A 17,629-nucleotide genomic window follows, 5' to 3' on the forward strand; every position below is an offset into this window, starting at 1 on the left:
CGCGGGAGTGGGGGAACAGTGGGTGTTAGAGTTTGGCTTTTCGCTCCCTAACAGGTCGGCCTTTTCGAGAGTATTGGCTAGACTTTTGACATGGTATCAGAGTTGTCCCGCGTTCGAATCCCTGAGTGCAGCTGTCACAGACGCGGGAGCAGGGGGACGATGGGTGTTAGAGTTTTGTTTTTCACTCCCTAACAGGTCGACCTTTTTGGGTAGTATTGGCTAGGCGTTTGACATGGTATCAGAGCCAGGCACCACGTTCAACATTCGAATCCCGGAAGACAGCAGTAGGAACCCGGGAACGGTGGGTGTTAGAGTTTGTGGTTTGGGTTAAGTACTTGGCTTTCCACTACCTAACAGATCGGTCTTTTGGGTAGTATTGGCTAGGCGTTTGACATGTTTGTGCCAATAGAAAAGTTTAAGGAAAAAATATCATAATTGTTTTTCTATGGACCAAAAATTTCCAAAATTTAAGTCAATTTTAGGGAAGGAAAAAAATTTCTTTTGATTATTCTTAATTCCTCTTACCTTTAAGAAACATTAAAAATGATTAAAAAATGAGTTTCCTATTGCTCCTATAGGAAACTATAGGAAAATAAATGAAGAAGCACTAAATTGGTTCTTAATCAGTTATCTTTTATTTTTAATCTTATTTTTATTATTTATAAAATAATTTATTTATAATATAAATACAAATACCATAAATAATTTTCCGTTATTTCCTATGGTGACACAAACGCAAGAAAATAAGTCGAAAGGAATATTTTCCTAGGAAAAAAAATTTCAATGAGAAAATTTATAAAAGAAAAAATAATTTTCTTGGCATTTTGTTTTCCTATGATAGTACAAATTATCCCTACCAAAGCAATTATTTTGCTTTATCATCTTTAATAAACAATCATGTCACTTAGACACATCAAGATGTAAATACAATTTTAGTACTATTATGTTCCTTTTAAATTAGGGGCACTTACGGGGACTCAATTCCCCGACTGACTCACCCATTCCCAGATCTAAGTCGACCCAGCCGAATTACGGGTCAACTCGGGGCGGAACACCTATGGTTGAAACACGAAGCAGAAAGTGAGAAATAACAGAGAAATACTGTGCTAGTGCACTTCTGCATGAGCTATAATGATTACCGCAGCAGCTAATACCCTTCAATTTCCCACTCAACGTGCGCCTGAGGCCGCTAACTCCTCCCTCTTACTCACGAGGGTACCCCTGGCGCTCCTGTACGATTCAGTAGGGGAATGCTGAGCAGTTGCTGTCATCATTGCGCTTGGTGTTTGAATGCCCCAAAACCCCACGGACATCTCCCCAACGTTGCTGCTTCCTAGCTAAAGTCCTTCGGCTGTCTCTATGCGTCGTTCTGGGTAAGCTTTTGTTTTTCTCTTATTTTCGGTATCACTCATTAGTTCGGCACGTTTGTTGTTGACCAATTGATCCTCGTACTTTTTATGTGCTTGAGCGGATTCGCAATGTGTATCTGTTGCTCGGGTTTTGCCCTTTTAATTGAAATACAGCGAATATTTTTGAATCATAGTATGTTGAAGCTGCTCTCGTAGCAAAATCAATTTTGTAGGGTATTTTATAGTATTTATTTTGTTATATGGTAAAAGTCTCTTACGGGTATTTGTAAGGTGTTAAGCTGTAAACGAGTATTAGCAACTTTGTTGTGGTGCTATGTTCTTTTCAGCTTTCAAATTTAAAACCCTTTATTTTCAAGCCTCTTTTGCCTCATGAACTTGTGTTTTGTTTCAATGCTGCTTGTTGCTTTCTTAACGGGCTAGCCCTGTTTTTCTTTTGTTTGTCCAATTCGACTCTTAGTCTTGTCTGTTTACTCAAACTTCTCTATGACATAAACGAATTACTATTTACAAGTATCTGAGTTTCACAACCGTTGGAGATTATTATTTTTCAGCAAAGTGTGAGAACAAGTCCTCCGGGAGGCAGAAGAACTAAAGAAGACCGAAAGAGTGCAGATTTTTAATGCCTAATATGGGTGTAAAACATCTATCACAGAATTGCACGTTTTTAGTTGTTGATGCTGGTTTTGATTCTGTTTTTTTTTTTTTTTTTTTCTTTTTTACCAAGAAGCTCAAATGAAAGTTAGGGCGTGAAAGAAAAGGCTAACTTGGTTAAATATTCTTCTTTGAGATTTCCTTGTCTTCTTTTTTCCTGAAAGTTATTAAGAGTTTGATTACCTTCTCTTTAGGGCCTTGATCTTTCCCTATTGTTTTCGCTCTCTAAAGCTTCTTGTGGTACTTGTAGAATCTTATTTTTTTGCCTTTCATTCACATCTTTTATGTAGCACTTTGTATTGATGATCATCATCTTTCTACTCTTGTCCCATCTATGATGAGATTGGCTACACAAATCCTTCTCTTCCATTATGCTCTACTAGTTTCTAGTTTCATTTCTGGGTTGACCTTGTTCAAGTCTCAACTCACTTCTCTCTATGTAATTTTTTTCCTTCATCTTTTTTTTTGTTAAGAAAAATAAAAAAGTCATTCTCTCACATCCTCTTGAGTTGGCACCATTCTCTCTTTTTTTTTGTTAAGAAAAATAAAAAAATCATTCTCTCACATCTTCTTGAGTTGGTGCATGGCTATTTCTTCATCAAACATATCCAAACCATCTCAAGTGACTTGTTTTTTCAACTATTGATGTTCCATTTTTTATTGGGGATACTAGACATTATTTATTTATTTGGGAAAGATGGGGATTTATTCAGCCAACATCATGTAGAGTACAAAATAGCCAACTTAAAATGAGCCCAGAAATAGAGGAAAAAACCAAAACACATGATACAACAAGCAAAAGAGTGATGAAAAAGCTCGAAGCGAAAATTGCAACAAGCAAGTCATGTTTCCTTCCATCTCTTGCAAGAGTTTTTGCAAACCAATGGAACATAGAATGTGCATCCAAGTGGCAAAAAGAGAGTGAGTGAGGTCTTGAATTTCATTGAGAAATTAAAGGAAGTGCTAGGTCGAGCATCGTTCTGGAAGCACCGTCCAACACCCACCTTGGAGCGACCTCCTACATGAAGCAGCTTGGAGAAATTCTTTTCATAAATACTCAAACCCTGTGCAAGTGACATGATCTTAATTCTTAGCTGCAGTCAAATCTGCCGCATGAAAGGGGCCTAAGTATGGGAGAAGCACAACGCCATTGTGTCACAAATAACACTGGGAGAGACATGACATGCTGTGGATTACTATGGAGTTTGGATGAAAATCAACTGTAAGTAACTTGGAGTAGGGGAGGGACCAAGGGATGCTTAGTTTGGCGGGTAGTTTAAAGCAAGTTCTTTCCAACTTCTGTAAATCATAGGGCCAGGGGAGTCCCTGAATTCAGGTGATTCAAATGCATCATTATGTTGAAGAGTTTGTTGAAGGTTTTACTCTTAAAACAATTTACCTAGATATAAACCTTTCATTAATGATGGTTGGCTTATATTAAATGACTGAGGGGTTGCTAACTCCATTAGTTTGTCCTCAACTTGACATCTGCAACCACCATAAAGCTTTAAAAACTGTTGCATTATCAAATCAAAATCGGTAGTCTCTGCTTGTAACTCTTAAGTATTTTTTTTTAAATCCTTATGAGTAGTTGCGTTTTGTCTCCGTATTCTCAATTAAGAAATAGGACCGACTATTTCTTTGAGTCTGACTTGTAAAATGAACCTTGCTTTGATTCAACTTTCCTCAAGAGTGTAGATTACATAGATTTCAATGACAACTCGTAAAACTACAATGGGAACTCAAATTTGTGGGTAAAATTTGAAGGACTGTAAGTAGGTTTTTGTAGCCATTAAAAAACAAACAAACAAGGACAATAACAAATTGATAAGTTTATCCAACAAAGAACAAAACCTAGAATTTCATTCAATAGGCAAACAATCTTTTCCTTGTTGGTTAGTTGTTTCATTCTAGGAGAGAGACTCCAATTAGAAGTTATAAATTTAGTTCTAATAAATGCGTATGAAATGTAAAAATAGGAACTTTTAACTTGTAGGGTTCCTTACAGGGTTCACTAGTTTAGAAGCAAGTCTTAAACTTTAAATAGTTAACTATTACTTGAAATAGACTTTCTAATTGAAGCTTTTAACTACAACAACTAGTTGTTATTTAAGTGAGGCTAACAAAAACAACAATTAATTGTTTAGCTAAGCTTTCTGATTACAACAAGTTGCCATTATGTTAGGCTTTCTATTTCAACAAAGTTAAAATAGGAAATTTCAGCTTATAGACTTTCAAATTTATGATTTCTATGTTAAAAATTGGAGTCTCAAATATGAAAGTCAGCTCTCTTTAAATTCAGCTTCCTTCTTTTTTGTTGAGCCTTTTCTCTTTAAGTTGAGCCTTCTTCCTTATTCTTTCATAAACACAGGTGGCTTCAGGGTGATCTTTTTTCCACAATTATTTACATTGCCTTATTAGGTGAAGACTAATCCAAGTGAGTTTGATGTATTGCTGCCTGAATAACATCAGTGACCTGAATCAATTGCTGAAATTTTATCAATTCCTTTCAATGAAAATACGCAAAGAGGCAGCTGCTAGTATGTGTTTTCATAGAAATCTTCCTCTTGGAAAAATCATAAGACATATTGAGTAGCTACGTCACTGAAAGAGGAGCAGAGACATGTGAAATTCAAAATGAGCACAACTTGAGATCAAAGCAGCATTTTATATCAAACCTGCATTTAAAATGCTGCTTTGTACAAGCAAGTTATCAACTGATTTTTCTCTATGTTGGAAAGCTTCAAAGGAGGCTAGTGTTCTGCATTCCCCTCCTTTTTGAGGACTCAAGACCCAAATCCTCTATCTTACTGTTTGCCAATTGCAGCAGAGGATCTTGGGTCCTGTGCCCAATAATATATGTAAAAGGTGTGATCTCTTTCTCAATAACTTGTTCTCACCATGACCACGGATATAAAGATTTTGACGGGAGACAAAATGGCTTAGTTCTAAAGCAAAGGAGAGGAAATGGTTAGTACAAAGAGCTTCTTGGTCAGTAAATTTCCTTCTAAAACTTAAGTTTCAACCCTGAAGGATTCAAAGCGCACTATAGGAACATTCTTGGTCACAGGCCATCTGACAAAGCCAAGATTTTATTTTGAATATATTTCTTATGAAGATTATTAATAGTAAATCTGCTATTACTGAGTAAAACCTTTCTATGAGTGGAAATAATATTGTTATTCTATATTAAGGTACTATTCTATGCCATCTCCAGTTTTATGGTCATTGCTTTTTTATACCCTGAGCATCTCTGAGCTTTCGTATGATTTCCAAGTCTCCTTGCAGTCCGCATTTAGTTATCAATTTATTATCATGTGTCAAAAGTGTATTGTGGAAAATACTGTGCTAGTGGAAATCACTCTTCCAGCAAGGAGCTAAGACCTTTTTATTGGCAATTTGATGATATTGTGAAGAGAGAAAATGGTAGACTACAAGATTAATGCAAGATCTGTGTATATCCTTTTCACTCCTGTACAGCTTAGCTTAGCCAGAGATATGTCTATTTCAGTGTAAACTCAGAAACTGCTCATGAACCAGTTAATGGTTGGAACTATATTCTTTGAAAGGCATTAAAGAATACTGAAGTTGAGGAGATGACTAATCTTCTTTTCTTGCAATACAAATCCTTCGACGGCATGGAAAGTATGGAGAAGCCTATTTGGAGCCCAACCTCCTTGGGCCTAGCTTCCCTACTAGAGGTTCTATGCATGCAGCCACTCATTGAGCAATTGGCGCCCTTCAAGTGGATCCGCTGCTACTGCCTTTGTAAATATGTCAGCTAGTTGGTTATTGGATGGAATGTAGTGCATGCTAATAATTCTAGTACAAACTTTTTCACGAACGAAGTGGCAATCAATTTCAACATGTTTAATGCGTTCATGGAAAGCAAGATTAATTGCAATGTGTATAGCAACCTGGTTGTTGCGATGAAGTTGCATAGGAGTTGCTGTGGAGCTCCCAAGTTTTGTAAAGAGAGACTTCAACCATAACGTTTTGCTTACTACATGTGTGATTGCTTGCTATTTAACTTCGGCACTTAACCTTGCCACAACACTTTGTTTCTTGTTGTGCTAAGTAACAGAATTTCCTCCTACCATTGTGCAATAGTTGGAAGTAGATTTCTTATCATTTGGAGAACTTACCCAGTTTGCATCTGCAAAACCTTCAATGTTCACATGTCCATTGTTCTTAAAAGGAAGTTCTTATATTGGAGTTTTCTTAATGTATCTTAATATCCTCTCTAAAGCTTTTCAATGAGTTAATTGAGGCTGATGCATGAATTGACTAATAACACTCGCAACAAAAGAAATATTAGGTCGTGTCACTATAACATAGATTAGCTTACCCACTAATACCTGAAACTTGCTTATGTCCATCCCCTCTCCAAATCTTGGAAAAAATTTCACATTTAGATTCATAGGGGTATCAAGGGGTTTAATCCTTGACAAACCAATCTCCTCTAATAAATCTAGCACATACTTCCTTTGAGAAAGAATAATTACCATGTTGAGATTGCAAAACCTCAATACTAAGAAAATATTTGAGTAGGCTAAGATCTTTGTGTGAAAAAACTTGTTCAACTCTACTTTAGTCTGTGTAATACCTTTTTTCTCAGTCTTTGTTAGCATAATATCATCCACATAGACTGCCATAAGGATCAGCTTATGATCCATAGTTTAATAAACACATAATGATCAACTTCTCACCTTTTAAACCAAAACCAATCACCACTTGACTGAACTTGTCAAGCCCAACATGGGGTGATTGTTTAAGACTATAGATGGATTTCTTACCATTTGCTAAGGTGGTCGACACACGTGTTAGTTATCATACATGGCTGCCATCTTCTCTTCCATGGCAGCCCTCTACTTCGGATCTTGAAGAGCTTCTTGATAATTTCTGGGAAGAGTGACAAAAGAAATAGCTACAAGAAATAAACAAAAACTGGAAGACAATCTATGAGTGGAAATAAAATTGGAGATTTGGTGAGGAGTAGATGGTCTTTTTTGAACACAAGAATGCAATTATTTTCTTATAGGAATATGTCTAGTATCATATTGAAGTCCAAAAGGAACTAAAGGTACAAAAGAAGGACTACTAACCTCAGGATCAACAAATGACACGGTTGAGATGCTTAGCCAAAGGAAAAGGGGGTTTCTATTATTTAGACAATGCAATGGTGTCAACTTTTGTAACTTCAGATCAACAAGCACAAGAGTGCCACAATCCTTTAGGCCATCCTTCGTTGTCTATGCTACAGTCATTAATTCCATCCTTAAAAGTCAATTACCAGTTTGTCTTGTGAATTTTGTGAGTTAAACAAACATTATAGGAGTGCATTTCCTTCCCATTCAAAGAATGTTAGTTCTAGTCTTTTTTCTTTTATTCACTCGAATGTACGGGGACCAATACATGTTTCAAATATCACACAGTTACAATATGTTGTTATATTTGCGGATGATTGTACTCATGTGACTTGTTATATTTTAATGAAAAATTGGTTTAAAGTATTCAATATCTTTGTTTTCTTTTGTGCCATGGTGGAAACACAATTTCAAACCAAAGTAAAGTTATTCTACTCCAACAATGCCAAAGAATATCTATCTTCTCAATTTCAATCATATTGCCAACAACAAAGAATAATCCACCAAACCTCATGTGCATACACATCTCTCAACAAAATGGTGTAGCTAAACACAAAAATAGACATTTGTTGGAAGTTGCTCGTTTACTATTATCCATGAATGTTCCTCAGTTTTATTGACCCCATAATCGTATGCATTCCACCGTTTTGGGTAACAAGTCTCCTTTTTTAGTCATAATTTCCTAATGCTACTTCGTTCCTTCTTGCTCCTAAAGTCTCTGGTTTGTGTTTGTTTTATTCATTATTTTTCCTTTTGGTAGGAGTAAACTTGATCTAAAAGCATTAAAGTGCGTATTTCTTGGTTACTCTAAAAACTAAAAGGGTTATGTATGTTATCATCCATCATTACATTAAACATTTGTTAGCCCTGATGTTACATTTTTGAAGATCAACCTTTCTATCTTAAGGCTACATCTTCTTCTCCTCCAGGTTTTCCTACAACACTGGGTTTTATATCTATAATAGTCTTTTCCCCCTACTCATACTAAAAAATTTCACATACAATTCATATACACTAGACAAATTGCTCTCCTAATAAAAGATAGGCTTAAATTACCTGACTAACATTTGACTGCATAGAATTCAAGATCCAAGTGTAAACCTGATGATCCTTGGCTTCCCAATCTTTAGTTATAATACTAGGAGGATCATTTCATATATACTTTGTTTTCCTCTTTGTTTTCCTCTTAGCTGTAAAAAATTTCTTAATAGAACATGACCAATTCAAATAATTCGACCCATTTAACTTAATTGATATAATCTGAATATAGTCTTTATTTTTTGTAGGCTCAACATTCTTAATGGGAGTGATTACTTCTCCAGTATCTGCCATAGTGATGCTCAACAACCAGCAACTGTACCAGTAATAATATCACCTAACAACCAACACAAAATACCTTGTAAACAACCGACCAGAGTTGGAGAGGATGAAATCTCTTGAGCTAGATCTGAGCACCCCCCAAAGCTAGTAGGGCCAGGGTTGCCAAAGGAGCTCTCATCAAAGTTTAGCTTAACAAGGACAGCAGGGGAGGGAGCCATTGCTGAACCCAAATTGGCGCAGGCTTTGAGAGGGAAGTAATTTGTGTCCATCTATCTCTAATCAGGCTAGCTTCAAGGTGACGAAATTGCTTGAGGGTGGACAGTCAAGCAACACTTTGTGAGGGGAGCATTTGCTGGAGAAGTGTCTTTGATTTCTTTTTGGCCAGATTGACCAACGAGCAAACGTGGCACAAACTTTGAGCAAGATCTTTCCTTTTTTGGGATGGGGGATGGCCAGGAGCTGAAAAAGAAAATCCTTCCATCAACCCGGGATGCAGAGGTTGATGTCAAAGAGGTTGAGGGAAAAATCCATATCTGCCATGCAAACGGGTAATGAACCAAAACATGGTGGATTCCTCAGTTGACCCACAGAATCGGCAAGAAAGACAATGTAGGGAGGTACCTCTCCGTCCTAGATCATCCAGGGTGAGGATTTTACCATGCAAAGAATTCTAGATGAAGAACTTGACCTTGTGGGGGCTGAGAGGGACTAAGCAAGGCGGGCAGGGCTAGGGGAAGCAGCTCCCTTACACAGTGAGAAACAGCTAGCCATAGAGAATTCTTCATTAGCTTCAAGGGCCCAAATGGGTGTGTCCTCATGGTGTCTTCAAAGATATATGGAATTGAGCAGGCTGAGAAGCGACAAAGTCTCCTCAATTTCAAGTTCGGTGAGCCCTTGCTTCAAATCCAAATCCCAAGAGGAGCAAGGCCTTTGAAAATTTTCCATGCATAGGTCTGCAATGAAGAAATTGGCTGACATATCCTCAGGTTCCACTTGATCTTGCAATCAGCCACTTTAAAAATTCTGCATCTTCATTCTCTACTCTCCACCTTGCTTAGATGTCTTGAAAAAACTTGTCTCTAGTCAACAACTTTGGTCAACACTTCACCTCCACTCTTGGCAAACTTGAATCGACTTCACTCTGAAACCCCACCAGGCATCATACTAATTCCCTGGTTGATAATCTTGCTTCCACTGGTGCCTCATTGCAATCTCTTGTTGTTAGCAATTCATTCCCTTAAGATGTTAATTTATAATGTGGATTTTCTTCTGTTGTTGATGTTCTACCTGTTGTGTGGCTCCTTTTGTATTTGTATTTGTCTTTTTCTTTTTTCTTTTCTTTTTTTCGAATGTTGATTATGTATGCATTCTTCACCTTTCCCCCCCGGTGAGGCTTGAACCTAAGACCAAACACTAGGAAACCATGGTCATTGAGCCAAAGGGCCATCAACACTCTTGTATTTCTTGTATATTCCTCTCTCCTTAATGATGTTCTCATCATTTTTATTTTTTTTAAAAAAGAAAGAAAAGATGCACTTGGGGGAGGGTCTGGCCCAAATTCAACATTTATATATGTTTACTTGGTCCTTGAAGTTCACCCTGAATTTTCTCTATTTTCTTTAAAACGTTTCTCTGTCATTAAAAAAAGAAAGAAAAAGGTCTTTACCAATTTGGAGATTAAATGCTGAGATCCTTCATTGTTGACAATCTTTCAGTGGCCCATGCATGAAATCATTACTTTGTAGGATAAGCATAATGTTTTCTTTTCTGCTTTTTGATGGCTTATAGTAAAGTCAAATTGAGCTATAACCTGTCTACTTTCAATAAGACATAATCAACTATACTTGGATTTGATATCCTCTTCTTGCAATATCTGTACATTTTGATGTCTAAACCATTTCTGTTAAGAGTTTTGCAAATTAACTATAGGGCTCCTTGCCCTCTCTTGCTGTGTACATTTCTTGAATCTCTTTCTCATTATGCTAAAAGAAAGGTGTGGTCATTCAAAGAAGAAAAAGGTATTAAGATTAACTTGAACTCACTCTGATCACATTTGGAAGTCCTTCAAATCTTATCAACTTTTGTGCATGAATTACTGAAGGAATTTTGTTTTTATCAACAATGCCTGAATATTAACAATTTTTTCTTTATAACTAAAAGGTTCTCAATGTTTGGAGTGAAATTTAATATATGGTTTGTTGCTCCTTTCTTGATCTTATCTGCCAATTTTATTTCATCTTTTTATTCTCGCATTATATGTACTCCTCTAGAATATTGAGAATTATGATCTAGGTTACATATCACCGGCTCCATTGCTATGATGAGATATGTTATCTTTGTTGGGGGGTTTCGTTTGTTGAGAACCATGTTGTAAACAATGCATTTTGTATTTCTGATTCTTTAGTGTCAGAGTGGTTCCGTCCACTCTTGTAGGCGGTAGCTTTCCGCACCTAATAGATCGGTCTGTTGGGTAGTATTGGCTAGCCGCTGTCATGGTATTAGAGCTGGGCACGCCACATCCCGCATTCGAATCCCGTGAGAGGCGGTCAAGAATGGGCGGGCTGGGTGTTAGAGTGGTTCCGTCCACTCTTGTAGGCGGTAGCTTTCCACACCTAACAGATCGGTCTCTTGGGTTGTATTGGCTAGCCGTGGTCAATTAGCACGGTTAGAGTTTTTTTTTTTTTTTTTTTTTTTTTTGTAATATTCTTTGTATTAGGGGTATCATCGAACAAAGCCAGTTCGCGAACAACTTGATCTTGGCTCGGTTTGGCTAAAAAAATCCCGAACTCGAACCAAGTTCAAGATGAGGTTTGGGTTCGTTTAAGTAAACGAGCCGAGCTCAAGCGAACTGTGGTTCGGTTTGGCTGCTTGCAAGCTGGCTCGTTAATTTACGAGCAATTTTGGGCCCAAGCCCTAATTTTCGGCAAACCTTCCTTTCCTCTCTTCGACTTTCTGTTCTGTCTTCAGACTTCGATTTTGGGGAGTAGCGAATCAGGGATTCGAGAGGCTTGGCAAAATCAGATGTAAATTGAAAGGAAATCACTAATGGCAATGCGAAGTTCCTTCAGCCGCATCTTTCCCAAGCCTAAACAGAGAAAGAAGAGGTCTGCAATCTGGCCCTTTAGGCAGGTTTTCGTTTTTATTCGTTTTCATCCTCTATTTCTACTATTTCTTCCTCAATCTCTTTGTTCTTCCTCGTCAATCAATTTTTTGTAACCGAGGAACAAATTACAGAGGTGAACAGCCTGTTGAAAAGTTACGGGACAGAAAGAAGCTCATATGCCCCCTCTCTCCCACTCAATAGATGCATACAAAACGTGCTGGTTTTCTAAGTCCTTAAACATTTCACCTGTTATTAGATTCAAGCTTTCCATTATTTTTCACTGTTCTGTTATCTTTCCTCAGCTGCCTTGCTCTTTTTGCCAACCAGCTTTATACTAGCATTCTGATTTCACATAGAAAGGACTGATTTGCAAGACTCAACCCAAATTATTGATGCTCAGGAGCGACAGCTCACATTTTGGGATGGAGATGGCAAAATGAAGGTGCCACATCTTTATGGATAAACATTAATATTAAAACATCCAGTATATAATCAGAAAATGTTACCTCCAGACATTCTCTCAGCACCAGTGCTTACTCAAGCTAACATAGTATTGCGCCCAAAATTCTTCTTCAGAGAAGGTAATTTTGCAATAGAATACAAGTATAAAATATCAACACTATTCAGTGGCATGTATTTCTAATGTTTATTCTCAAAAGAAATATTTCTAACTTCAAAACCTAAGGGCACAAGGTACATATCCCTGGACAGTTCACAAGATTGGTGAGACTATATCCTTTAAAAAAGAGCATTAAGAATGGTTGATATCCTCATAAGCACGATAGGAAAATAGTACACATGAGCGTAGCACTACTGTACCTTTCCCACTTGATCCACCATTTAACTCCATTAGTTTTAGTTTTCTTCAATGAACAAATCTGAAGGCAAGTGTGGTGTATATGATCTCTTTGAATAACTTCCAAAAACAGATTGACTCCATGTGATCATCTACTAAAAACAGTACTATATGATTGAGTCTAACAGACAAGAGTACAAAGCTACTGGGTACAAATAGATTAAACCTTTGCAAGAACTCATGCTATGAAAGACACTAATAAACAAAACTAAATTTGTCAAATAATTGCACAAAAATAGTTCATGATGCTAGTAACATAGAAAATGCCTCAGATATTTGCTTATCATGAAAACGATAATGTCAACAGTAGTATAGTTTATAAATTTATACTGGATTTATAGTTTTTATTTGGGTGATTGTAAATTGATATTGATATTTCATTTAATTTTTTGTGTTTGATTATTGTGTAAAGTTTATGCATAATATTATCCAGTGTTTATGCCCAATTTTATGTAGAGAGGTCGTGCCCAATTTTATTAAAATGTATGCATAATTTTATATACAATTTATTTGACATGTATTTTTTTGCAAAGTTTTAAATATATGTTGGAGCTCGAACTCGGTTAAAATTATTGGGCTCGAACTCGATTACAATTTTAGGCTCGAGATTGGGTTGGGCTCGAGTTCGTGTTCAAAATATTTAAATCAAGCCCAGCTTGAACATAGGCAGGTTCGAGTTCAATTCTATTTTATGCCACCCCTACTTCGTATATTCTGTTTCTTAATGAATTTCTCACTTAAAAAAAAAAAAAAACTGTTCAGAATTTGAAAAAAACCTCTTTATGATTATTCCCATGCATCGTCTGTTCACATTGTTCCAGCAATTTGTTCTGACAACTCTGCGGCTTCTGCTTGGTCCTCTAGTTAGAAAGCTCTTGTCTATGTGCTAACTCACTATGCTTGTTGTTGATTTTTGGCCCCCACCATCTTACCACTTATTATGCTCGTTCTAGTGCTGCAGATAATTCACAAAATTTGCCTTCTGAAATAGGAAATTGATAGTGGTTATTACTTGGCTTGAGAAAGTTCAATAAGTGGATCTGCGGTCTCTTCAGGAGGAGACCAATATGAGTGACAATGTTAGAAGGAAACGCTCTAAATGGGATTTAGTAGCAGAACCTAATCATCCAACCGATGGTGGATTGGATAAGGAACATTCTGAGAAGCTGGGTTGGACCTCTTTGAGAAGTCCTCGTGCCCATGATTCAGAGCACCCTTATATGGAATTAAATGATTCTCTGAAATCTGAAGAAGGAATAGGGAGGTCTTCTTGGGAACATATGTGTGAGAATAAGGACAAAGGGAGAAGTGGGAATGCCCATAGGAAGAAGGTTTCACCTACAGCTGGGATGTGGGGAACAGATGAGGATTACAGTAATAGACGATTGCCAAGTCATGATGCACGGAGGGAAAGGAGTCGTAGTCGGTCTCCAAGGGGCAACTATGGCCGAAGATTATGCAGGTTTGTTTTCTATATCCCATACCCAATTATGCATGCTTTGCTAATCATTTTTTCATTAAGAGTGTTCTATTAGGCAACTGTTCATGACATTGCCATGGCTAAACTGATGGTCCCTAGCAGAGTCAACTTCTTGGTTTGGAAATGTTGGTCATCCTCTACCAGACAATCTAAAGTGATGACTGTAAGCAATTTAGTTTGATGTGGAATGTTGCTTTTAGTGCCTGGATTAAAAGGGTTGAAAATGAAGTCTATAATGGCTAACATATAATATCATCCACCGATGATTATTTGAAGCATGTTCAAGTGGCGTTTTTCGCAAGCCCCTTATTCTGAAGTTCTTTTAGGCAATGGAACCTGCAAACCTCCTGGCACACACACATTTCTGCTGAAAGACTATAATTTAGCTATTAACAGTGGACTCGAAAATTGCCTCTTAAATTCTCCACATGGATCAGAAGAAACCCTCTTGAATAATTCTTAGATAAATAGAGAGAAAGAAGAAGTTACCAACTAAATGAAATTGCGTTTAGTGTGAAATAATTGATCATTTTACTGTTCCATATACTAGTTCTCCTTGATGGCCACTGTGATACTTTTAGAACTGGTACAAGTTTGGAGTCCTGTCTAACATATTTGTGTGACTAAGTTTTTATTAGTTCTCATGATGCAGGCTGTTTCAATTTGTTTGTGATTTTTTTCCTCACTTGTACAGGAGCAGAAGCCCAGGCCCTGACCTTGGTTTCAAGCGTGGGCCAGAGAGGTGGACGGACAAAAGTAGAGAAGGTCCAAGTGGATCAACTGTACCATGCAAGGATTTTATTGCAGGGAGATGTAGGAGGCAAAGCCAATGTAGGTATCTTCACGATTATTTTGATGGTCGGAAGCAGAATGACATGCCACCACCTGAAAGTAGAGGTGGAAGTAAACAAGAAGAGCTTGGAGATCATTCAGGGTATGAAGTACATACGGATTCACGGGACCCACAAAGAGATAATAGCAGATCTCTGATTCCTTGCCATGATTTTGAGAAAGGGAAATGTCACAGAGGATCCACTTGCAAATACCTACATCATGGTGCTAATGTCAGGTTTAACCCAACTCGACAATGGGCCCATGACAGAAAAGAAGCTGATGTCTCCTCTGGACATGACCGGAGGCATGAACATGAACCCCGTAGAATTAGTGACATCCCATGCAAGTATTTTTCTGAAGGTTGTTGCCGTAATGGAGACAATTGCAGATTTTCTCATCAAGGTTCAGTACTTGGTGGGTCTGCAGGGTCACCTCAGGATGACTTGTGGAGTCATAACTTAGGTATGAAGGATAGATCTCGAGAAGGTTCAAAATGGGGCAATAATGCTGTTGATGAAAATATGCCTGGTTCTCTTCTTCAAGGCTGTGATAAAAAGGGTGTGGATGCTGGTTCTGGTCTTGAAGGTAATCAAACGTTTGATGAGCAAAGGAATCCTGTTATGTCTGACAAAAAAATTTCTGTTTCCTTAATGTGGGGAAGAAGAGATAATGACAGTAACAGAGATGCTACAGAGGAGGCAACCAAAGATATGAATTCTCATTGCATGGATAGAGAAGAAAGTGTACGGGATCTTCAAGACTTTGTACAGCATCAAAATCCTAACAAGGACATGAAGTTGCTAATGTTGCCAAATGAAGCCCCTCAAATTGCTGAAGTAAATAATGAGAGCCACTTATCTGAAAATAATTCAGTTCATTCTCCAGTGCTGCAAAGCTTCAACCCACCTGTATTAAGTCCACAAATAGTTTTGTCTTCTCTGGTTCGACAGAGTTTGGACCTGAAGTCTTATTCAAACACAAAATCACAACCATTGTCTTATCAGAATGTTATTTCAGAGAAAGTTTTTGAAGCTCCTGCTGCATCAAACTTAGTGACAAATGAGCAGGTTGCACAGTTAACTCATCTTTCTGCTTCACTGGCTCAGATATTTGCAAATGGGCATAACCTTCCTCAGTTATATGCGTCTCTAAACCCTCCCAACACGCATCCAGAACTGAATTCTGGAATTCATTTAAAGCACTATGACCCTCTATCTGACTCCGTTGAAGCTGCTAAGCTCAATGCCAATGATCAGTCCTCAGAATTATCATCAAAAAACATCAGTGAACATCCTCCCAGTCAAGAATCAAACACACCAATGATGACCTTGGATCCACTTTCTGGTTCTGATGGACCAATTGATGGTGACCCTCACAAGAGTTGTGTTGTAGAAGAAAAGCCACATTCATTGCATGAAAATCCAGAGTTGCAACAACTTCCACAGAGTAGAGAAACAGGAACTGTAAGTGAAGCAGATGCAGCAGCTACTGAGCAGGGACAGAACGAGACAGAACTGGCTATTCATGTAGAGGACAAAGACACAGAAGCAGGGACTGATGCAGAGGGTAAGAGAAGTAAAGATGCCAAGGGGGTTCGAATGTTCAAATTTTCACTTGTGGAGTTTGTGAAGGAGATGCTGAAACCTACTTGGAAAGAAGGTCACATGAGCAAGGAGGCACACAAAACCATAGTCAAGAAAGTGGTTGATAAAGTGACAGGCTCTTTACCTGGCCCTAATGTACCTCAGACGCAAGAGAAAATCGATTCATATCTCTCACATTCTAAACCCAAACTTTCAAAACTTGTACAGGTTTGTGCTGTTAATCTTTTCATTTTACTGATCATTTCTTTTTAGATTATCTGTTTATTCATTTTATATATCAGGCTTCTATCTTAAAATATTCTAAAAGAAGAAACAGGCATAAGTTCCAATTAAGGAGGACAAGGGTTTCATTTTTCTTAATAAAATAAGGCTACTCTTGAGGCTGCCAAAGAGATTGTTAAATGAAAGAAAATCATAATTTTTCTCTTACGTAAGAATCTAGATTCTGAAGTACAAAGTCCCATCAGTCTATGTTAAATCTTCGATCTTTCTTTGGCAAAATTCATTCATTTGTTTCTGCTTTGAAATTGTGGATATATGCATCATATTTGAAATTTTTGCTATCCTTTTAACGACTTCCTAGATGTACACGATCAGTCGGATTCGGTGGAACCATGAACTCTGTTAGGGCAACCGTGATTTATCCTTGTTGAGGAAAAAGCTTAAATCTGTCCTTTTTCTTCAGAATACTTGGAAACTAGACAAATTTATTTAGTGAGTAATCCTTTATTGCTGTTGATTGCTGTATTATTTCCCTTTCAGGCATACGTGGAAAAGTATATGAAGAGTTAGAACTGGCGAATTTTGTATATTCGAGTTTAGCCGCCTCTGATGTAGCTCGTGTTCTCTGATAAACGAGCACTTCTGACCCAGCTTGTGAATCATAGATAAGAGATACATCAAATGTATTATTTTCGTCTATCCTTTTCTTTTGACAGATGATAACTTTCACTGAGATTTGGTCTGCATGTGTAGCCATGGGTTTAATTGCTTTCCAGGTAAAACAAATGGAGTAAAGTTCCCGGGGCCTTTGCAATAACTTAATTATGGTTTGATCCATGGTTCTTTGTCTCAAACTGAGGACCTTTGGTCTAGTCAGGTCGAGTCTCCATGGATACAGGGTGGTGAACTTGGGGAAGGTCTGAACCTGAGTACCAACTCGCCTTCTCTCAAATTCTGGTAGATCCGGCTAAATCGCAGGTCCAGGCATGGTTCTGGTCTCGAACTTCCTACAGGGTGGAGACATGAAGTCGGTCCATGGGTT

The 17,629-nt window shown here is 37.7% G+C and overlaps 1 protein-coding gene across 4 annotated transcripts; it reads left to right on the forward strand.

Moving 5' to 3' along the window:
- Positions 1-1,214: 1,214 nt before the first annotated feature.
- LOC137949987 (zinc finger CCCH domain-containing protein 38-like) lies at positions 1,215-17,302 on the forward strand. Of its 4 annotated transcripts, XM_068796292.1 has the most exons (5): positions 1,215-1,373; positions 8,455-9,474; positions 13,409-13,909; positions 14,622-16,572; positions 17,128-17,302. In XM_068796292.1, the coding sequence occupies exons 3-5, from the start codon at positions 13,515-13,517 to the stop codon at positions 17,155-17,157; spliced, it is 2,376 nt and encodes a 791-aa protein (XP_068652393.1). In that variant the 5' UTR covers positions 1,215-1,373; positions 8,455-9,474; positions 13,409-13,514; the 3' UTR covers positions 17,158-17,302. The 4 variants fall into 4 exon arrangements, with proteins under 4 accessions (XP_068652393.1, XP_068652394.1, XP_068652395.1 ...); XM_068796293.1 differs by lacking the exon at positions 8,455-9,474 and having other exon boundaries at positions 13,401-13,909; XM_068796294.1 differs by lacking the exon at positions 8,455-9,474.
- Positions 17,303-17,629: the final 327 nt, after the last annotated feature.

Source organism: Aristolochia californica, unplaced genomic scaffold (assembly GCF_029961685.1).
Source record: "Aristolochia californica isolate CCGP_79_NKW_82.1479 unplaced genomic scaffold, dmAriCali1.0.hap1 SCAF_14, whole genome shotgun sequence".
In the NCBI taxonomy this organism is placed as follows: Eukaryota; Viridiplantae; Streptophyta; class Magnoliopsida; order Piperales; family Aristolochiaceae; genus Aristolochia; species Aristolochia californica.